Here is a 21,165-nt window from a genome sequence, read left to right as displayed (position 1 = left end):
ACAGAACATCAGAGCAAGGTTCTGAGTTAATGAAAGATCCACTCTGAGCACATGGGGGGAAAACAGGTACACCTTCCCTTTGCACACCTGTTAAAAGAGTTTTGAGTTTTCTGCCCCATCCCAGTTTTCCATGACCCCTGTTAATGTGAGTGTCTTTTTTTTAAGACTGTGAGGTTTTTCAGGAATATATACACTGGGTTATGGTAGAAGCAACTGTGTAGCTCTGTGCGGTTACTCCACAAAGCATCAGGATTATCAAGAAGAAAAGAGAAGGTGTCAGGCAGTGACGAATCTAGTAGAGAGGCAATATACTAATGTATATATGTAAGTTCATGCAATGTGTTCCCTAGTGTTCATGAGTACCAGGGGCCCCAGGAATATAGAGAGCCAGGAAGTCTTCCCAAGTGGGTTTCCGTTGGCTTCATGGTCTGATGTTGGACATTCATTCATTTGCTCATTTGTTTACTCAATCCACACATATTTATTGAGTACTTATATGAGGCAACAGTGCTAAACGGTATAGATCGAGGTCACCGGGCTCACTGCGAAGCAGGAGTTCAAGGGAAAGAGAAGAGAGAGAGAGGAACAAACATTCTTGGCCTAGAAAGTTACTGTTCCTGTGGACGGAGCTTGAAGGGGTCTTTGGGGGAGGGAGAGAAGTCAGGGGAGCAACCAGGCGGAAGGGAGCCTACATGGGCACAAGGCATGTTTCCTTGTGTGAATGTGTACATGAAGACAGGAAACTAAGCTTTCCTAACAAGTTCTGGCATTCCTAGGAACTCATCCTGTGTTTAGACCACCTGCTTCAGAGGAAGACAGAGAAACAATCAGGAACCAGGTGGAGTGAAACACAGCTTCTGTAGAACCTGGCCTGGTTCCTCTCTGATTCTACTGAAGTCATTAAGGCAGAAAGTTATTCATTTCTGTGAGTTCACAGAGTTATTCGCCTCCGTGAACTTGGGCAAGACCCTCAATTCCCAATCTGCGAATAGGGATAATATATCTATTAAGGATTTTATTTATTTATTTATTTGAGAGAGTGGGGGAAGGAGCAGAGAGAGAGGGACAAACAGCATGGAGCTGGATGTGATCTCACAACCCTGAGATCATGACCTGAGCTGAAATCAAGAGTCAGGAGCTTAACCAACGGAGCCACCCAGGCGTCCCAGGATAATATATTTTTAAGAAGATATTGAGAGTAAGATAGGGCGCCTGGGTGGCTCAGTTGGTTAAGCGACCGCCCTCGGCTCAGGTCATGATCCTGGAGTCCTGGGATCGAGTCCTGCATCGGGCTCCCTGCTGAGCAGGGAGGCTGCTTCTCCCTCTGACCCTCCCCCCTCTCATGCTCTCTCTATCTCATTCTCTCTTTTAAATAAATAAATAAAATCTTAAAAAAAAAAAGAAGATATTGAGAGTAAGTTTCTCCTATATAAATAGGCTAGGATGATCCTTAGTACAGGGCTAGCATTCTGCAAATTGCATTTCCCTTTCCTTTCCTCTCCTCGGGTAACAAGCAGGACTTGGACAATTTGAAATTACTGTTCTGGGGTTAATTCTAAAATTAAAGTGTTGACAAGGTTGGTTCCTTCTGAGCAAGGCAAGAGAAAATCTGTTTCAGGTCCCTCTCCTGGCATCTAGCCTGCAGTGGGTTACCCCCTGTGTCTTCACATCTTCCCTCTGTGAACTTCTCTGGGTCAGAATCAGTCCTACTGGATTAGGTCCCACCCTAATGGCCTTAGCTTAGTTTGATCATTTGGAAAAAAAAACAACTTTGTTTTCAAATAAGGTCACATTTACAGGTGCTGGGAGTTAGGACTGCAACAATCATTTTAGTGGGGGACGCATTTCAACCCGTAACACCTGCCCATCCACAAGGGTTTCCAGAGACGTGAGGGGCTGAGGCCAGCCTACAAGTGGTTGCTGGTCTCGTGGAGTGAGCTAGTATCTCAGAAGGGAGGGCCCAGGGCCCATTCTCCCTCCCACCGCTGCCCCTCAGAACCTCCTTCAATATATGTGACCAGCCATGGGACCTCTTGGCAGGAAGCAGTGGTGCGGTGCCCAGCCCTGTGTTTCCTCTTCTGCAGTATCAAACTGATACTGATTCTCGCTAAGGGGTCAGGGAGGCCTGCGCTCAGACCACGGAGGGGGCCAGCCCAGCAAGAATGGAACCTGGCAGCGCTGGGTGACCATCCCTTGGGGAGAAGAAGCCACCTACCCCTGCCACACTGAATACCGAGGCCTGAACGGGGCCACCATCAGCACGTGGAGTGAGGAGCGAGGCTGTCAGCGTTGGTCGCCCTGGGTGGGTCTGGCATATTCACCGAAGCAGATGGTTGGGGCAGAGGACCCAGACTCTCACCCTGGGGAGGGGCGGAAAGAAGCCGGCAGTTAAGTCCTGTGGAGCCTCAAACAGAGCCTTCGTCGGACTCCGGGAACTCCGCTGCTCGGATGCCCACGTTAGCAAGCGTTTTGGCCATGGCTGCCATTGGAGTTCTTTGGAAAAAGCTATTCTAATCAGGTAGGAAAGCTAAGAAGAAGCACAGTGGGGCTTGCTGTCAGTGTCTTCCCCACGGCCAGAGTCTGGAGCTGCAGATCAGACAGCATTTACTGTTGCCATATCACTTCGTGCAGAGTGAGAGCTCATCCCTGGCCGTTTGCTGTCCAGCAGGTGGGGTGGAGAAGGCCCTCAATCCTCCAGGCCCCCCTGTTTCTGCCAGAGAATGCATACACAAGGGAGTGTGCGTGTGGGCTTACTCTCCGTATCCCTCCCTGCCACCATGGCCCACTCCTATTCACCTTTGCAGACTGCCTTTCTAATGCGTTAAATGGGTATTTTTGGTTGAAAGTGCCCGTCAGAGGGAAAATGTCCTTGTTTTGCACTGCATGTATTTTTAATTTACTAAACTCATGTCTTTGGTTTCTTACAATACCCTATGGTGCAGCTGTCACATTTTACTCATTTTACTCTCTCAGGGAAGGGTATACCCTGCGTGTCTGCACCTTCTGGTCACACACAGACATGTATGTTGAAGGATACGTTTGAGAAAATCTTAACAAAGGGTGATTGAAGCCCCAGTCTGCACCCCTCTATCCACACAAACACTGGGCAGTACTCAACTTTGTAATTTGTTAATGCCCTAAGAGACAAAATTATATATCCCTTTTCATTACCTTTTTTACCAAGTGCTTTGGATTTTTCTCATGTAAGTTTCTTGTTCATTTTTTTTCACTCATTTCTGATTTGGGGTTTCTGTCTTAGTCTTTTTGATTTAGAGGAGTTTCTTTTGTCTTCTAATTACTAACCCTTCTGTCTGTTTCCAACATCGTATAAAACTTTCCGCCATTCAGCCAGCTATTTATTAACTTAATCCACAGTACCCTTCACTGAACAAGAATCTTTAATTTTGATATATGCACTTTCAGGAACTAGATCAATGAAGTAGAACCGAGGGTCCAGAAATAAATCCTCACATACACAGTCAATTGATTTTTGACAAGGGTGCCAAAATAATTCAGTAAAGAAAGAATAGTCTGTTCACAGATGGTGCTGGGACAACTGAATATCCACACTGTGAGATGATAGGAAATATATGTTGGACTTCCCCTCAGTTCCTAACACAGGGCTCCTAAAATCCTTGTAATTTCCTGGGTAATAGGAAATTGTTCTTTTGTTCTAATGAGGCAACTCTGGTGGGTTCCTGGTGGCTCTTGGATGAGGGTCACCAGAAAGACCAAGCCAGGAATAGAAGCTTCGAATACTCAATGTCCCCCCCTCCCCCCGCCACCATCCTCCAGAGAGGGGAGAGGGGCTGGAAACGGAGTTAATAATTGATCATGCCTGTGTGAGAAGCCTCTATAAAATCCCAATAGGATGGGTTTTGGGGAGTTTCCAGGCTGGGGAAAGGCATCCACGCACCCCGGCTCCGCAGGGACAGACGCCCCTGTGCTCAGGACCCTCCCACATCTCTCTTTATGTATCTCTTCACCTGGCTGTTCATCTGTGTCCTTTATCATATCCTTTAATAAACAGGTAAACCTATATGTTTCCCTGAGTTCTGTGAGCCATCCGTTCTAGCCAACTAATGGAACTTGAGAAGGGGGTCACTGGAACTTCTGACCGATGACCCATTGGTCAGAAGCACAGGTGACAATGTGGCCTTGAGAATGGCATCTGAAGGGGGGGCAGTTTCATGGGGCCGGGCCCTTACCTGTGGGATCCGACGCCACCTCCAAGTAGAGAGTATCAGGATTGAGTTAAATTGTAGGACACCCAGCTGATGTTGTAGAGAATTGCTTATCGTTATGGGGAACTCCAACCATTTGCTGACCAGAAGAGTCAGAAGTCAAGTGTTTTGTGTGAGGAGTAAAGGAGACACACAGGATAGAAAACACAATGCAGAAGAACTGGTTTTTTCCCCCATACACGAAGGAAAAGCTGAGATTTTTCCTTTACACACATGAAAAAGAATGAAGTTGGACCTCAACCTCATACCATATCCAAAAATTAACTCAAAATGGATCAAAGACGTAAATGTAAGAACTAAAACTACAAATACTTAGAAAAAAACATAGGTATAAATCTTTGTGACCTTGGATTTGGCAATGATCTCTTAGTTATGACACCCAAAGTACAAATAACTAAAGAAATAAATAGATAAATTGCACTTCACCAACATTAGCAAGCATACCATCAAGCAAGTAAAAAGACAACACACTGAATCGGAAATTCCAAATCATACATCTGGTACAGGACTTTATCTAGAATACATAAAGGACATTTACAACTCAATGAGAAAAAGCAAATAACCCAGATTTTAAAATGGCAAAGGATCTGAATAGACATTTCTCCAAAGAAGGTTTGCAGATGGCCGCTAATCTGGTAAAAAAAAAAAAAGATGTTCAATATCACCAGTCATCAGGGAAATGCAAATCCAAAGCACAACGAAGCACTACTTCTCACTGACTAGGATGGCTAGCATTATAAAGATGAACCATAGGAAGTGCTGGCAAAGGTGTAGAGAAATCAGAACTGTCATTCCCTGCTGATGAGAGCGCAAAATGATGTAGCCACTTTGGAAGACAGTCTGGCGGTTCCTCAAAAGGTTAATTAAACATGGAGTCATCATATGACCCAGCAATTCCACCCCTAGGTGTACACCCAAAAGAAAATAAACTATAAGTCCACACAAAAATGGGTACACAAGTGTTCAGAGCAGCATTATTCCTAATAGGCACAAAGTTGAAATAATCTAGTTTTCATCAATCGACGAATGGATATGGGGTCTAATGGAATACTGTTCGTCCACGAAAAAGAAACGTGAAAGCATCATGCTAAATAAAAGAAACCAGTCGTGAGGAACCACATATTCTAGGCTTCCATGGTATAAAATGTTCAGAAGAGGTAAGTCTATTGAGACAGAAGGTAGGTTAGTGACTGCCTTGGGTGGGGTGGGAGGCATGGAGGGATTCGGAGGTGCTGTCTAAAAGGTACAAGGTTTCTTTGTGGAGAGGATGAAAAATGTTCTAAAACCAAGGTAATAGTTAGCTACATGCCTTTGTGAAAACACAGAAACTCACTGAATTTTAGACCTTAAGTGGATGAATCGTATGGCGCGTGAATTAAATCTCGATAATCAAGCTGTTACCAAGAAAAAGAATATTACAGTCAACCCCAATGGACTCATCAACTGTATTCAACATTTCAAATCCCCCTACAGTTAGGCCCCAATTTCCAAGTTTGATTTTTTTTCTTAGATGGCCAAAATTGGCATACGTGCTAAAAAAGGTATTGCTCAGTGGATTTATTAGGTATTTAAAGGTTTTTAGGAAAATCAGCTGTATTAAATTTGTTAATATGTTTTGAAATATCTAAAGCAGTAGTTCCCAAGCTTTGGGTGTGTGTGTGGGTGCGTTGTGGGGGTGGGGGTTAAAATTCCAATCCCCAGGTAGCCCGGCACACCAATTAAATTAGTAGCTGACGGTAAAAGCAGGGCATCAATGGGTTTAATGATTTTCTAGGCGATTCAAGTGTTTTGTAAATTTCGTGAAATTTAATTTAACTATGTAAATTGTGAAAGATGTTTCAGCAGGTTCTAATTTATTAAACTTGGGATTTAATTATTTCTACTGTGGGGATAAAATGGAAGTTTTACACAAAACTGTATTTTTAAGTTCAATAACAAGATCGGCAAGCTGAACCTCAGATAAACACTTTGAAAATGTATCGCTAATTCTTAAATTACTATTTAAATATCGAGTATCAGGAATTAAGCTGTTCGGGTCGGACCACTGTCAAGCATTCTTCCCCCCCGTCAGCAACGTCCCCTTAGGCCTGGAGACCCGCAGGGACAGCTGGGTCACTGAGTGTTTCACGAGCCCGTGCTCAGGCTGCCGCAGAGTTCAAGTTCGGCAGGCGCGTGTCTTTTCGGCCACCGCCCGGAAAGGGATGGCACTGGCCAGGAAGTTTTGCTGGACTCCCCGCAGCCCGGGCAGCGACTCCGGGGTGACCTGCTGGCCATGCCCACGTCGCCGCGGCTCGGAGGCGGGTGAAGCTCCGGGACGCGCGGCGCGAGCCGGGGAGACGCGCGGTCGCAGCGCCGAGATGGACCCGGGAGCGCGGCGCGCGCTGCTCGCGCTGCTCCTGCTGCGGACCGTGGCCGCGCTCGGGCGGCCGCCGCGTGAGTCCGGGCCTCCGGGGGGCGAGACCGAAACCAGCTTCGCGAGCCCCTGGGGTGGCCGGGGGCGGGGGGGGGACACGGCTCGGCCCCGAGCGCAGCCTGTCCCCGACTCGCCCGGGAGGGGCTCCGCCGCCGCGTGCGGGCGGGTTTGCGGGTCCCCCGCCCCCGCCGCAGCTCCCCAGGGTGGCGCTCGGAGCCCCCCGCCCCCTCCGCCGACTGGGGCGCTTTTAACTGCTTTTAACTCCAAATCCGTGCGTTTCTCATCCGGGCTGAGCTAGGGTCCCCGGGCCCTCGGACTCCGAGCTGGGTGCCCTCGTTGTGCTTTGGGCCATGTCGTGTTTTCTCCTGTCGTCCCCAAACAGGAAGTTCTTCTCCCCAAAGACGGCGTGGGCCCGGCCGGGGTGTTGGTTGAGGCTCAGGGCTGGCGGAGGGCAGCAGGCCTCGGCTGAGCGGGGTCCCTCCCCGCCTCCCGCCCCCGGTCTCGCCGGCACGTGGGGGGCGCTGCTGGAGCGAGCGGGGGGCTGGGCTTCCCGCGCCCCTCCTCCCACCCCTTCCCACTCGGGGTCAGGGGAGGCTCCCGAGACTGCTCTGACCCCGGCCTTACTGGCTCTTGGCGGCCGGTTATTCTTTTGCCTGGAAAAACTGTAGTTTTTCATCATAACGGTGATTTCTGGACTTTTGAACTGAACGGAAGAGTTCTCGTTTTCAGCCGGGTGGGGGGGGGGTTGATTTGCAACGTTAATCGTACTGTACATAACTAACGGGTTTTTACTAAAGGATGCCAACGTGATGACTAACATTTAACTCAGTTTTAAATCACCTTCGTCTCTGTGATCTGGTTTGACTCCACCCAGCATTGGGAGGTAGGAACCAGTCATAGGGCGATTTTACTAGTGTTAACTGGCCCTCGGGTTATCCTTCCCCAGGTTAGAAAGAACGTGGGATCTGGTTCTCTGATGAAAAATGAAGTACCACCACTGTTCCTAATCTCAGGTGACCGTGACTCTTTGCACACCTTCTACACGGTCTGAGAACAACGCTTGGAGGGAAGGTCGTATGTGTATCCACGTTACAAAGATGACAAGAATGAGGCATGACCTGCTCATGGGTAATTTTGTTCCACGTTACCCTGGGCTTTTGAGGCAGAACCAGCGCCTCCATAGCTGTGATTCTTAAATGTCACACCACAGTAGAGGTTGAATCCTCAATTTGATGTGGAACAGAGATATTCGTTGTTCACGCGTAGAAAGGGAGTAACAGAGCGTGAGCTGCACTGTTCTGGACCCCAGGGAGGTAGCAGGGAGCCAAGTCCTTGCCCTCTGGCATTTTGCGTTCTCTTGGGGAGATGACAATAAACTAACAAGAGGACCCAGCGCCCCAGGTCGCGGCAGGAGCTGTGGAGACCGGTGAGGTGGGGAGGCCGGGGGCAGGCTCCTCTCAGGCTGGCGGTGGAGCCGAGAGCTGAAGGAAACAGGGCTGGTGCCGGCTGAAAGCTTCCCAGACGAGCTGAGTGGACCCCACAGGTGGAGTGGAAGCAGGGACTGCACCCTCGGGGAAACTGACCCCTGTCTGTGGTGAGGACCGTTGTGTGCATCGTAGGATGTGCTTTACTCACGGGGTGTTAGTAGCAATCCCCCGGTTATGACGGTCACAAGTGTCTCCAGACGTTGCCAAGCGTCTGCTGGGAGACACAGCTCCCCAGTTAGGAGCGTCTGGGGTACAGCAGGAGCATAGGGACCAGAGGCCGGGACTCGTCAGGGGCTCAGCCACAGGCCACAGGCCAGGCCTCCTAGGACCTCACGGGCTGCCGTGTGGGTTCCAGCCGAGGACGGACCTGATCTGGCACAGCTTTCGGAAGGGTTGCTCTCACTGGTCTGCAGGAGGCAGGGGTGAAGGAAGTCGCAGTCAGAGCTGGGAGCAGCCGGGAAACTGTTGCTGGGTGCCAGCCGGACGCGGCGGCCGGGCCTGGGGGCGGGCAGACGAGGAGAAGAGCAGCATCCTGGATGTATTCAAGAGGAAGTTGCCGAAGGACCCCGGTGCCATGTGAGAGACAGAGAAAAGTCAAAGGCGACTCTGTTCTTTAAAAATTATTTTATTATTTTAAACGTTTTATTGGCCTGAGCAATGGGGTGATAGGTGATGCCATTTCTGAGATGGGGAAGGCAGAAGAAAGAGCAGCTTGGGGGAAATCAAGAGTTAGACTTAAGTTTGATTTTTCCAATTCCTCATCCAACTGGTGGTGTCCTGTCGGCAGTTGGGCGTAAGAATCTGGAGTTCAGGGCCAGAGATGAAAACCAAGGAGTCGTCATCGATCCATCTAACAAGCATGTACTGAGCCCCTAGTACATGCCAGGAGCTGTTCTAGGCCTTGGGCGTTCATCAGCGGAAGGAAGGGAAACTCTCACTTGCTCTTACCGGAGCTTCTTCCGTGTTTGCTCTGAAAGTGTCTTAGTTATGGATCAACAGATCTGCCAGCATTTCACGACAAACATTTACACAGGAAAGGGTTTAGAGACGGGAGTCGTGGAAAAAACCCAACAGTGAATTCCTCAGCACTTGGATCCAATTCGCCCTGAGCATCAACCCCTGAGCTCGGCTGCCCCAGCGAGAGACCCTTGGGATCTGAGAGTTTGTGGGCTGCAGGGGAGATTGCCCTAAATGTGGGAAGTGGGGCAGAGGCTGGGAGCTCCGAGGGGGGTGGTGGCAGCCCCCCGGGGGGGCGAGAGCACCCAGGCCTGTGGCGGAGGGCGGAGAGGCCCTGCAGCGCACGTGCAGTGGGGTGGGCCCAGACACAGCTGGTGCTGTGAGTTTGATCCAGCAGGGCTGTGGCCCGTCCGCCCCCCCACCCCACTTGCAGCTCACAGAGCTGTCCTCTTGCCTTCTCCCCAGGGTCCCATTCCCTGCGCTACCTCTTCATGGGCGCCTCGGTGCCGGACCTTGGGCTGCCCCTGTTTGAGGCCTTGGGCTACGTGGACGACCAGCTATTCGTGTCCTACAGTCACGAGAGTCGCCGTGCAGAGCCCCGCGCCCAGTGGGTCCAGGGCAGGGCCGCCAGCCCGCTGTGGCTGCAGCTGAGTCAGAGCCTGAAAGGGTGGGATCACATGTTCATCGTCGACTTCTGGACCATCATGGACAATCACAACCATAGCAAGGGTACGTGGAGAGGGCGCTCTCCTTTCCGAGGTGGGCAGAGCGCATTCCTGTAGCTCGAAGATGGCTCTGGGTGAGCAAGCAGGGAGTCTGAGGTCCTGGGGGAGGAGGGCAGGAGTCTGAGGTCCTGGGGTCCCTGGGGATGGATGCTGAGACAGGGACTTACTCCTTTGGTTTCAGTAACGAAGCTCGGGGTGTTGTCAGAGTCCCACACCCTGCAAGTGATCCTGGGTTGCGAGGTGCAAGAGGACAACAGCACCAGGGGATTCTGGAAGTACGGGTACGACGGGCAGAACCATCTGGAATTCTGCCCTGAGACGCTGGACTGGAGAGCAGCAGAGCCCAAGGCCCAGGCCACCAAGCTGGAGTGGGAAGTGAACAAGATTCGAGCCAAACAGAACAGGGCCTACCTCGAGAGGGACTGCCCAGAGCAGCTGCAGCGCTTGCTGGAGCTGGGGAGAGGGGCCCTGGACCGGCAAGGTATGGTGGGAGCGCTCCGTCTGCCCGCAGACTCTCCCGATGCGGCAGCGTCCGCAGGTGCCGGGCGAGGTCCGGGCTGCACTTTCCCAGGGGGCCAGGGTCACGTGACTCTCGGGGAAGGCGCTGAGGTCTGAGGTCTCCACCTTATAACTGAGATGTAGGACCCAGCCCAGGGGCATGGTTTTAGGGTGTTTTTTTTTTTTCTCCCTACATGTGGCCAAAGACGTATCTGCAATCTTTTGATTTAACTGAGAACCCGGTGTATATTTATACCTTTTAGGAATTTCAGAGATGTCAATTATCACATGAATGCCAAGCCAAGCAATTACCAAAGGAGGCAACCAGGCAGAGTAGCAGAATCGTTTGGAGGTTAAAGGTTACTTTCACAGAACAGAGAGAGAGTCCCTGAGGGCTTCCAATCTTCCAGGGCCCCTTCTTACAAGAATCCTTACTGGGCTGAGCCAGGTAGAATGAACCAATAGGGCTTAGTCAATCAAATCCACATACAGGGGAATTTCGTCCGATTCCATTTACTGTATTGACAAAGGACAGAAGCCACGAGATGCAGGTATGCATATTTATATACGGGACAGGAGCATGGGCTTGACTATCTACCATGCAGCACCCCATCGCAGCTGAGTCCTGCGACATGGTTTAGGACACAGTATGGTGACTGACGCAGCAGCATCGGCCTAGGGTTGGCTTCTTCCTCCAGCCCGTAGAGAAAGGGAAGTGAAAGTTCCAGTCTTCTTGGCAAGGGTAGAAAGCTCCCCTCTACAGATCCTTCCTCCTTCCTGTCCAGTGCCTCCTTTGGTGAAGGTGACCCATCACGTGGCCTCGGCGGTGAGCACCCTACAGTGTCAGGCTCTGAACTTCTACCCCCGGAACATCACCATGAAGTGGCTGAAGGACAGGCAGCCCCTGGATGCCAAGGACGTTGAGCTGAAAGACGTGCTGCCCAACGGGGATGGGACCTACCAGGGCTGGGTGGCACTGGCCGTGCCCCCTGGGGAAGAGCGGAGATACACCTGCCAGGTGGAGCACCCAGGCCTGGATCAGCCCCTCACTGCCTCCTGGGGTACGGATGGGAGCTGGGGAGGGGGGTGGGAAAAGTCCGTTGTGGGCGGAACCAGAGGGGTCAGCATGGCAGTGAGGGGAGGGTCTGAGCCGGGCTGGGGTCACAGTCCCAGCTTTCACTTGCTTTTGCTGTTTTAGAACCCCCAGTGCCTGGCACCCTGCTCACTGGAGTCATCGGTGGGATCGCTGTCTGCGTCATCCTCTTTTTTATTGGAATTCTGTTCAGAATCTTAAGGAAAAGGCAGGCTTCGAGTGAGTAGGAAGAAGGAGGAAGTCTCTCAGTTCCTCTGACCCCAGGACACACTAATGCATCAGGAAGCAGGAAGCGGGCTGAGGGAGGGCGAAGGGGATTTGGTGTCCATCCGAAAGAAGCCTGTTCCTCTTTTTCTCTTTGGGGACACAGCTTCCGCCCCGGGAGCAGGAATGAATTGTTTTCCTAGAATGAAAGCTCCAAATTCAACAAACTTCTTTTGAGCACCTACTGTTTTGCGAGATGCTCCCTAAAGTAGTACATGGGCTTTGCAGTTGGGTTCATCGCTGTTGCTATTCTCAGAACCCACATCTAGAAGGGAATGAAATCTGTAGCACAAGCAAACACAGTTAAAGGAGAGCCCTTAAGGTCCTAAGACAGACCATTCTCTGGGTGTCAAAAGAAGGAATGGCCATGACCTGCTGAAGATTGACCAAGGATTCTGGGCCTTGAGGTAGATGGCTTTAGGAAAGGTTGAGGACAAGGGGGGTCTACCCAGATGGGGCAGCCGTGCACATGGCAGAGCATGAGGCATAGTGGGAGGTGAGAAATGATTGTGTCTCCGCCTGTCCATCACCAGGGTGCACGCCTGCCTCCTGAGCATCGGGGGAGGGGGGCAGATGGAAGCCAGCCAGGCGGAGCTCTGGGGGCCTCAAGGATGCTAGCCAGGGAGCCCTGGGAAGTCAGTGCAGGGACAGTATGGGGGACACGGTCTGGGCAGTTGGAGAATGAGTGTCAGGAGGTGAGATGGGAGGCAAGGAGCCAGCTAGAGAGCTGGTAAGCAACTCCAGGTGAGAGATGATGGTGCTCGGGGAAGGGGGTGGTCCCAGTTGAGGTGAATGGATGTGGGAGGTGAGGACCAGGGACTAGGCAGCAGGGTGCTCGGGTCCGCGATGCCCCTTTTCTGTCTCTTGTCTCTGCAGGAGGAGCCTTGGGGGACTACGTCTTGGCTGAATGTACGTGACAGTCTGCAGACCCCTCGTGGGGAGGAGACGTGGAGACTCAAAGAGAGGGGGTACCCCTGTGGCCTTCTTCATGTTCCAGGGCAGAATTGGACTGAACGAACAGGCACTGCCCCAGGAACTCTCTGCTTGTGGCCTGCCATGTTCATTTTTGAGAAGTTTCTCCCATTTTGGTTTTTGAGTTCCTGCATGCCTATGAGCCCCAGCGCCGGCCTCTGGGCAGAACCAGCTGCCTTGAATCTCAAGCTGCCTCTAGGGCCTGCCTTCAATTCTGCATCACTTCCCACTCCGTATGTCCATGTCATCTCATCTCCTACCTCTGGAATAACGCTCCTGAAATTTGGGAGACTCACGGTTCCTTTCAACATCTGAGAAAAACGATGAACTTTCTCCCCGGGACATAACACTCTCAGGCCCTTACCAGAATTTTGCACACACATCCAGGCATTTCCTAGGCCCATCCAATTGCCTTTTGATCCTCTCTCTCTCTGTTACCCAGTAATTCACCTGTCACCAAGCCCTGTGGTCTCTTCCACCAGAGGGTGAAGTGGGTCATTGTACAGCGGTGAAGGCCGTGCACTGTACAACCCATGGAGGGACCCTCGGAAGAGCCACTGTGGATGCCTGTGTTTATTCATGATAGTTTTCCAGAAAGTGGGCAGGAAACGTCTTGGGGAGGGGTATGTTTTTCTAACTGGCAGCAAGGTGTCACATAGGTTTCCCCAGAGTCACGATTTACATGAATGCGTTCACAGTGCCTCTCTGGCATGCCAGGCTTGAAGTAACGCAGTCATTTCCTACTTGGATTCTGCTAATGAAATGATAAGGAAAGTGATCCTAAGGATGATGATGGTGATGATAAGGTGGCTGACACTTACAAAAAAAAGCACTTGCTGCCAGACTGAGTTCTGAGCACCTGCTTACATTATGATTCTTACCGTAATTCTCTGATATAAGAACTATTATCCTCATGGGTTTTTTAGGTGAACAAAATGAAGTAGGGAGTATCTCACAGCCTTCCAGGGCTAGAGAGGTTTCAGCTCAGTCAGTCTGACTCTGATCCATCTCACATGCCGTGGCATTAGATGCTTTAGATGTGCCAGGAAATGGGGGGGGTGGCACGGCTCTTCTGTGGCCCCAGTGTCTTCATTCTCAGCGAGCTTGACCAAAGCGAAGGGAAAACAGCAGAAAATAACCTCAGCCATTTCCTTTCGAAGTCTCTGCGGAAAGAAATCCAGCGTGTGGCCGGCTTACTCTGCTGCCACCCCAGTCGGCTCTGTCTGGCGCGTCTCTCGGGCCCTGGGTCCGGACGGGGATCGGCGGTGTCCCTCAGTGGATGTGTTGGACCCCACAGTGTTTTTGTTCTACCCGCGCCTCCAGAGTCAGAAGCCGGGTGGCATTTCCCTCCAGGAACCGGAGCGACTGTCTGTCGTATTAAAGATGGTAAAACAGATGCCACTAAGTGGCCTGGGGGTACCCTGGCGTGTTCCCGGGGCTCCTGGGAGTCTGGTTCTCTTCCCCAACTGTGCACATTAAGAAAAGAAACTCATCAGGAATTACTCCATTCTGGGCAAGTAATTCATCGGACCATGTTCAAAAGAATACTAACACAGACACCCGGATGGCCGGTGTTTCCTTTCTGTTGCTATGTATGTTTGGCCACTTTACTGGCCACAAGGCATTCTGTCTCCCATGGCAGGTGCCTCAGAAGACCAAATAAAGCTCTATGGTTTGTTTGGTAGTTATTGCATTTGGGCAAAGAGATCTCGACAATTTTTTTTTAACTTTTTTTTCTGGTTACGAAAGTTAGGTGGATAAAAGTACATGTAATTTGTGCTTATTGTCAAAAAGTTGAAAATGAGTTTGAATTGAATGAATTGAATTGAATGAATTGAAACTATCATTCCATTAGCTAGTGATAAACCCTATGAATGATCTGTGTATTTCCTCTCAGTATTGCTATATTAAAATATATAAAATCAACAAATACACTTAAATAAGCATACAATTAATTGTGTTGTATACTGTATGATTTTTTTTTTTTTAGGGGGCCAAGGGGTAGAGGGAGAGAGAGAGAACCTTAAGCAGGCTCCACGCCCAGTGCAGAGCCCAGCGTGGGCCTCAATCTCAGTCACAACTTCAGCCAAAATTCAGAGTCAGATGCTTAACTGACTGAGCCACCCAGGCACCACGGTATGATTCTTCTTAGGTACTTATCAATGTTATGGATTAATCAACTTAATCATTGGGTCATTTGTGGGACATTGATATGCTTCTGATTTTTTTACATTTTGTTTTATGGAATATCTTCATTAAACTCTGGTAGCTGAATTAGTTGTTTTTCCTCACTCTAGAAACATTATCATCTAAGCTGTTATGTGTTGGTTATTTTACTTCCAAACCATATTGAAAGCACACCGACAGATTCTCTCTGGATATTATTCTGTACTCAGAACATACTGCCCAAAAGGTTCCCTTGCTCTTCCAGCTCATTAAGGATACAACTAATTAGGGAATGATGTGTGTTATATTGGTTTTCTTTCACACAGACTGAGATTTCAAGAAACACCTGTCTTCACAGTGGGACTTTCACTAACCATTGGCGACTGTGGCCTCTTACTTTTCTTTTTATATATATATTTTTAAATATTTTATTTATTTATTTGAGAGAGAGAGAGTGAGAGAGAGAGAGTATATGCCAGGGGGAGAAGCAGAGGGAGAGGGAGAAGTAGAGGGAGAGGGAGAAACAGAGGGAGAGGGAGAAGCAGGCTCTCCACTGACCAGGAAGCCTGGCGCAGGGCTCGATGGATCCCAGGACCCTGGGATCATGACCTGAGCGCAAGGCAGACCCTTAACCTACTGAGCCACCCATTCTTTTTATAATGGAAGTAATAAACCTCTATTTTCTTTCAGTGTTTCTTAGCTTAATTTTTCTTCCCTTGTTCATCAATACTTAAGATCAACTACATTTGAAAAATCAAAGACCTACATTTTAAATTCTGGATCCTATTTGGCCTCTGGCAAAACCACCCACTAACAAAGCGCAGTCGTGTGGAGAAGGGTGCCACCTGGTGGCTACGGTCGGAAGTGTCACAGTGGTCATGTGACTGTCTAGCCCGGGGGCGGGGAGGTTCCTGCAGGGCTAGGGAGAGAGAAGAGGTGGGCGCTGGAGATTTTTGTGGAGAAAAGCCCCTGAGAACTTGAGGAAATAAGAAACGAGTCACCAGCTGGTTTGATCACAGGGCACTGTTGACCTGCCTGAACAGAGAACGGAACAGAGGAAGACCTTTGGAAATCCCTGTAGTTCAGGTGCAGCCGTTGGTTAAGACCCGCTGGGAGGTGGAGGCAGACTTTCTTGCTGTGTCTGAGTAATATGGTCTTACAGGGCTGAGTGGGCTTGATGCACTACGAAACATTCTTCATGTCCACACACATACGCCTTCGAAAACATAACGCCTTCTCTAAAATGCTGGAAAATTCTTATAAGCTACCATTTTTATTTTTATTTATTTATTTATTTTAATGTTTTATTTATTTATTCATGAAAGTCAGAGAGAGAGAGAGAGAGAGAGGCAGAGGCAGAGGGAGAAGCAGGCTCCCCGCCTAGCAGGGAGCCCGATGCGGGACTCGATCCCAGGACCCTGGGATCGCGACCTGAGCCGAAGGCAGACGCTTAACCATCTGAGCCACCCAGGCGCCCCTAAGCTACCATTTTTAAACTATAATTTTTTTTCTAATCGCACTCCAATCTAATAATGACTAGAACTCAAGAATGCATGACTTTAAACATTGAAGATTTTCACATCGATGGACGGGTATTTGGGGGTTTGATTTCTTTCTGTAGACTTTGGGTCATCTTTTTTTCGTTTCTCTTTTGGAATCTGTGAAAAGGTAGAATGTCAACTCATTATTAATGATCTTGTGTGACGATTTCATTACAAAGCCTGGGTTGACTTGACATCCCGCACGCATGCCTTCCATTGCATGACTATTTTCTAAAACTATTTTTTTTCAACTAACAATGATTATGTACTTACTAGATGCCAAGCCTTGTTCGGGATATTGTTTCTGAAGATTCCGGTGAAGTAGGAACCATGGTTATTTCATTACCCTTATTTTGTTGTATGGAAACCAAAGCACAGAGAGGTTACATAACTTGCTGAAGGTTACACAGCTAGAAAATTATTGTGCTCGATTTTTATTCTACCTCGTCTGGCTCGGAGTCAAGCTCATAACCGCTATAAAAAACCTGTTTCTGTGTCAAGAAAACATGTAGTGTGGCATTGTTATTATCTCTTTGGGATGCTCCTGGTGGCAACGCCTCTGATGTTTGCTGCAGTGAGGAGGGAATCTGTTTTAACATTTCAGAATTTGCCTTATCTCTATAACTTTTTCATAAATATTTGGAAACATTATCTTTGTGTGTATTTTTTTTTAATTTAAGGATTTTTTTCTGTTAATAAACAAATTTCTAATGAATAAATTTACATTTCTATTTATTCTCTTTCTCATTAAGGGAGAAATTTAGGTATGAGTAACCTTGAAACACCTGTGAATCATTTTATTCACCAGATTGGGGTAGAAACTGTTGTTGCTGTTTGTTTGTGGTTTTTGTTTTTTTTTTTACGTATTGTTATTTTTTACATATAAGATTCTAGCTTTTGATCCAAAGAGTCTAAAAAAGAGTTTTGGAGTCTTCTGTGTACTTGGGGTGGGACAGGGTGGGGGTGGGGCAGGTAAGTACCAGTATCTGTGTAAACCCCAGGGTTAAGTCTCAGTTAACCTTACTCTAGGGTTGATTAAATGCCCTGAATTTTATTTCTTAAACAGTTACCACAATGGCATTGTCATAAAACAGGGAATAACCAACTTCGATACTGCCAAAACATCGTGACAATGTGTGCAAAGAGAGCATCTGTTTGTTTTTTTTTTTAAAGATTTTATTTATTTATTTGAGAGAGAGAGAATGAGAGACAGAGAGCATGAGAGGGAGGAGGGTCAGAGGGAGAAGCAGACTCCCTGCCGAGCAGGGAGCCCGATGCGGGACTCGATCCTGGGACTCCAGGATCATGACCTGAGCCGAAGGCAGTCGCCCAACCAACTGAGCCACCCAGGCGCCCCGAGAGAGCTTTTCTATTCCTAGTTTTCTTAGAGTTTTTCAAATAATGCCTAAGTTTTAAGCTTTATCAAATACCCTTTTTCATGTTTCAAGATAATCATTGTGATTTTTCCTGTATTTGACCATGGGTGTGGTCATCCCACAGTCAGAGCATCTGATGTTAGACCACCATTGTTTTTCTGATAACTTTTTTTTTTAAAGATTTTATTTATTTATTTGAGAGAGAGAGAGCACATGAGAGGGGGGAGGGTCAGAGGGAGAAGCAGACTCCCTGCCAGGGAGGGAGCCCGATGCGGGACTCGATCCCGGGACTCCAGGATCATGACCTGAGCCGAAGGCAGTCGCTTAACCAGCTGAGCCACCCAGGCGCCCTGAGAGCATCTGTTTTAAACATGAAGGTAACAGTGAGTGGTCTTTCCTTTGTATATGTTTGGAATCACAGTTTCACCATTAAAACAAGTGCAAAATACTTTTTGTGCCTTGTGTATGCAATTAAGAAAGTATTCAAGGAAATCTGAAAATCAATTTAATTACAGACATTTATATAAAAATTTTGAAACAAATAAATGTATAAGGAAGGATATTGTTAGAAATTCTCTGTCCAAAGAACTTTTTTTTAGTAGGTCAAAATACATTAAGAATGTTTACAGGAGCAAACCCACACAAAGACAGCAGGCTGAGGAAGTGGACAGGGCAAACTTTCAGTAGAATGTTTGGACTGAAAAGAAAAAGTAGAACATTTTCTAGAACAGGAAGGAGAGGAAGTAAGGAAACTAGGGAAAAACCCAGTATATATTATAGACCACAGATAAGCCAATGGGAATGAAAATTGAATTTAGGGAAAGTGAATAAGACAATGGGTATTCATACCAGGGTAAAGGTTAGGTGGCTGGAAAAGAGAAATGCACTGAAGCCTTAAACTGCAGTAAGAACTGTCAGCCAGTGGCTGGAAGAGCTGTCTGCCCCAGACCAGGAGAGACGTCCCCAAACTCCTGGAGATAACTAATGTTATAAAGCCCTGGAAAACTATGTTGGGTCAGGTTGAACGTATACCTTTCTTCAGCTGTAATATAGGTCAAAAGCATTTCTACCCTAGGATTTTGTCTCACTAAAGAACAATTACACACTTAAAAGTGACGATATATAGTGGTAGTTCTCAACCCTGGGCAAGTATCAGAATTGTTTGTTGACTATATATATATACAGTTGACTATGTATATTTATATTTATATATATAGTATACCCAGTCCTCAGCTCTGATACTTTGATCGAGTTAATCTGCTGCAGAGGGTGGTTGTAGGCATCTCATGTTTTAATAAAACCTTTGATTAACTTCATGGTGTTATTCGTTCAAATGTGTGATGTGACTTATTAGCCACAACTTGTTTGTAGGGTTTTTAGGTGAAGGGCTTTCCTCACATGTTGAATGAACAGGGTTCTCTGAAGCCAGGTTCTCTCTGAGGATGGGAGGGTGGGGTGAAAAGAAAGCCAGCGATACAGGTTCCACAGTGAGCCACGCCCCTCTCCCGAGCCTCATGACCAAGTAGGACCTGCACTCTTCCCGGAGTGGAAGGATCTATTTTTAATATACATCTATATGTGTATACGTTTTAAATATTTCTGTTCTGACATTCATGATTTTTGAGTCAACGTCATTGAGAAAAATTGATAAAAGAGGACATTAGGAGAAGGGAATAGGAAAAAGGACTGGGTGGCTCAGTCGTTAAGCGTCTGCCTTCGGCTCAGGTCATGATCCCAGGGTCCTGGGATCGAGTCCCACATCGGGCTCCCTGCTCGGCCGGAAGCCTGCTTCTCGCTCTCCCACTCCCCCTGCTCGTGTTCCTGCTCTCGCTATCTCTCTCTCTCTGTCAAATAAATAAATAAATAAAATCTTTAAAATAAAGAAAAAAGAAAAAAGGACTAAGATGTCAAAATAAAAGTGAAGTTTTATTAATGATCGAATGGGCAAAATAAAATTGGGGGGAAGCTGGCCTAGATCTCTTCTTGAAATGCAGAGGGCACCTGCTGGGATGTGCATAAAGGGGGGCTCACACCATGGATTTTTGCATGAAATTACCATATTATATACATGCTATTTTTATTTATTTCCATGATTTAAAAAGCATGTTGAGATTTCAGTTTTACTTATAACCTCAAACTCTACACTTTTTCTCTGTAGTGTTTGACATTTCTTCCTAGCTAAGTCCCCCTTATAAAGTATGTGTTTGTGGTGGGGGTGAGGGGAGTAAAAGTCAGGAACCTAAAACCCCTCAATTTGGGGCAGAAGAATGTAACTACTTAATAATTCCAGAAGTGTTACAAATCATACGCCATTCAGAGCTTTTCTACCCTCTCCTGGAACTCTTCTCTTTTCACCTGAGAAAGTATGAGGTTTTATATATATATGTGTGTGATCGCTCTCAGGACATAGTCTTTTTTTAAGTATCCACAACAGGCATTTATTTATTAAATAAATAAGGAAGGATATTGTTAGAAATTCTCTGTCCAAAGAACTTTTTGGAGAGAGGGGGTGCCAGTAAGTCTGATCACGGAAATTTTCAAAAGCTGCAGCAGGAGGCTAAGGAGAAATTTTTTATTTGAGAAGGCCCTCTCCCAACCACATTCAGATCCAATTCTGCTCTATTCTGCTTTGTATTTTTTTTTTCCCTTAATGGGATTAGCCTTGTTTAAAACACCAATAATCTCATCAAAAGCCCTCCAGGGGAGGGCCCTGTAGGCTTTGTTATGACCTTAATCAAGTATTAGCCCTGCCCTACAATTAATCCCCCACTCACAAAACGTTTGTTCTTGTCTCTAATCCTGGAGAAGGTTGAAAAGGCATCAGTTAAGGAGGAAAGGGGAGTTTATTAGGAACTGCAGGCAGATCAGACAGGCCCAACAGGCTAGGAAGAGGGTCCAGGGGCAACTGATTGTCCAAGCTTAGCTTTAGGTTCCCTAACTCTCGCAGATTTTGTAGAAACAGGAATCACTCAACAAATGTTCGAAAGGGAACAAGAAGTTTTAATTTGCAATTGTTCGGTTTTTTTGTTTCCAAACATAGGGCCAGAGCTTTTAGATGGCCAGGCTTACACTTTGTCCAGCATAAAGAAGGCCTTCTAAATGCGTCAGTTTAATAGGAATACTAAAGAGGCCGGAGGGAAAGTCCCTTGACCTATAAATCCACCGTCCTTCACATTATTTCCTCTACATTCCCCTCAAGGAATCATTACATAATTTATTAGTTATTAAGTGGAAATAAAAAGAAACGTTGAGTGGTTCTCTTTGGTCAGCGGCTTTACCTGGTTAAAAAAAAAAAAACCACATTCCATTTGCAAACGGGCCCTGAAAAAACAGCTCAGGACAAAAGAGAAACAAGCTTTTCAATCGAGTGAGAGCCGTACCTCCCCCTCCAGCCCGCCCGATGAAGAGCGAGGTTTCACTGGCCAATCA

General features: G+C 47.7%; 3 protein-coding genes across 7 annotated transcripts in view; 1 reads left to right on the top strand and 2 right to left on the bottom strand.

Moving 5' to 3' along the window:
• Positions 1-21,165, bottom strand: part of H1-6 (H1.6 linker histone, cluster member) — a 37,133-nt gene that overhangs the window by 12,301 nt on the left and 3,667 nt on the right. Inside the window, exons 3-4 of one of the 3 annotated variants that reach the window (XR_010413867.1) lie at positions 13,535-14,119; positions 8,754-11,820 (exon numbers count right to left, since the gene is read on the bottom strand). Coding sequence is in view for 1 of the 3 variants with exons in the window: in XM_064598433.1 (XP_064454503.1) it covers positions 16,396-16,477 (82 nt within the window). In the remaining 2 variants the exon portion in view is untranslated. Of the gene's footprint in view, positions 1-8,753; positions 11,821-13,534; positions 14,120-16,355; positions 16,478-21,165 lie in introns of those variants that run through there. The other 2 variants (XR_010413868.1, XM_064598433.1) reach the window with 2 other exon arrangements.
• On the top strand, positions 6,419-14,927 carry HFE (homeostatic iron regulator). 3 transcript variants are annotated; one of them, XM_045866275.3, is made up of 7 exons: positions 6,421-6,677; positions 7,604-7,670; positions 9,567-9,830; positions 10,008-10,307; positions 11,110-11,385; positions 11,523-11,636; positions 12,558-14,927. In XM_045866275.3, exons 2-7 carry the CDS (start codon positions 7,634-7,636, stop codon positions 12,596-12,598), a joined length of 1,032 nt encoding a protein of 343 aa, XP_045722231.1. In that variant the 5' UTR covers positions 6,421-6,677; positions 7,604-7,633; the 3' UTR covers positions 12,599-14,927. The 3 variants fall into 3 exon arrangements, with proteins under 3 accessions (XP_064454496.1, XP_045722231.1, XP_045722229.2); XM_064598426.1 differs by lacking the exon at positions 7,604-7,670 and having other exon boundaries at positions 6,419-6,677; positions 11,110-11,342; XM_045866273.3 differs by lacking the exon at positions 7,604-7,670 and having other exon boundaries at positions 6,422-6,677.
• The window catches only part of LOC123837389 (histone H2B type 1-C/E/F/G/I), a 33,328-nt gene continuing 26,161 nt past the window's right edge, over positions 13,999-21,165 (bottom strand). The window contains exon 2 of the mRNA XM_064598474.1: positions 13,999-14,119. The gene's annotated coding sequence lies outside the window, so the exon portion shown is untranslated. The remainder of the gene's footprint in view (positions 14,120-21,165) is intronic.

The sequence above is a fragment of the Mirounga angustirostris genome, unplaced genomic scaffold (genome assembly GCF_029215605.1).
Source record: "Mirounga angustirostris isolate CCGP_5_RB_7025 unplaced genomic scaffold, mMirAng1.0.hap1 SCAF_8, whole genome shotgun sequence".
NCBI classification, from domain to species: Eukaryota; Metazoa; Chordata; class Mammalia; order Carnivora; family Phocidae; genus Mirounga; species Mirounga angustirostris.
Note: the sequence above shows the minus strand (reverse complement) of the source record. Positions and strands in the feature narration are given on the sequence as shown.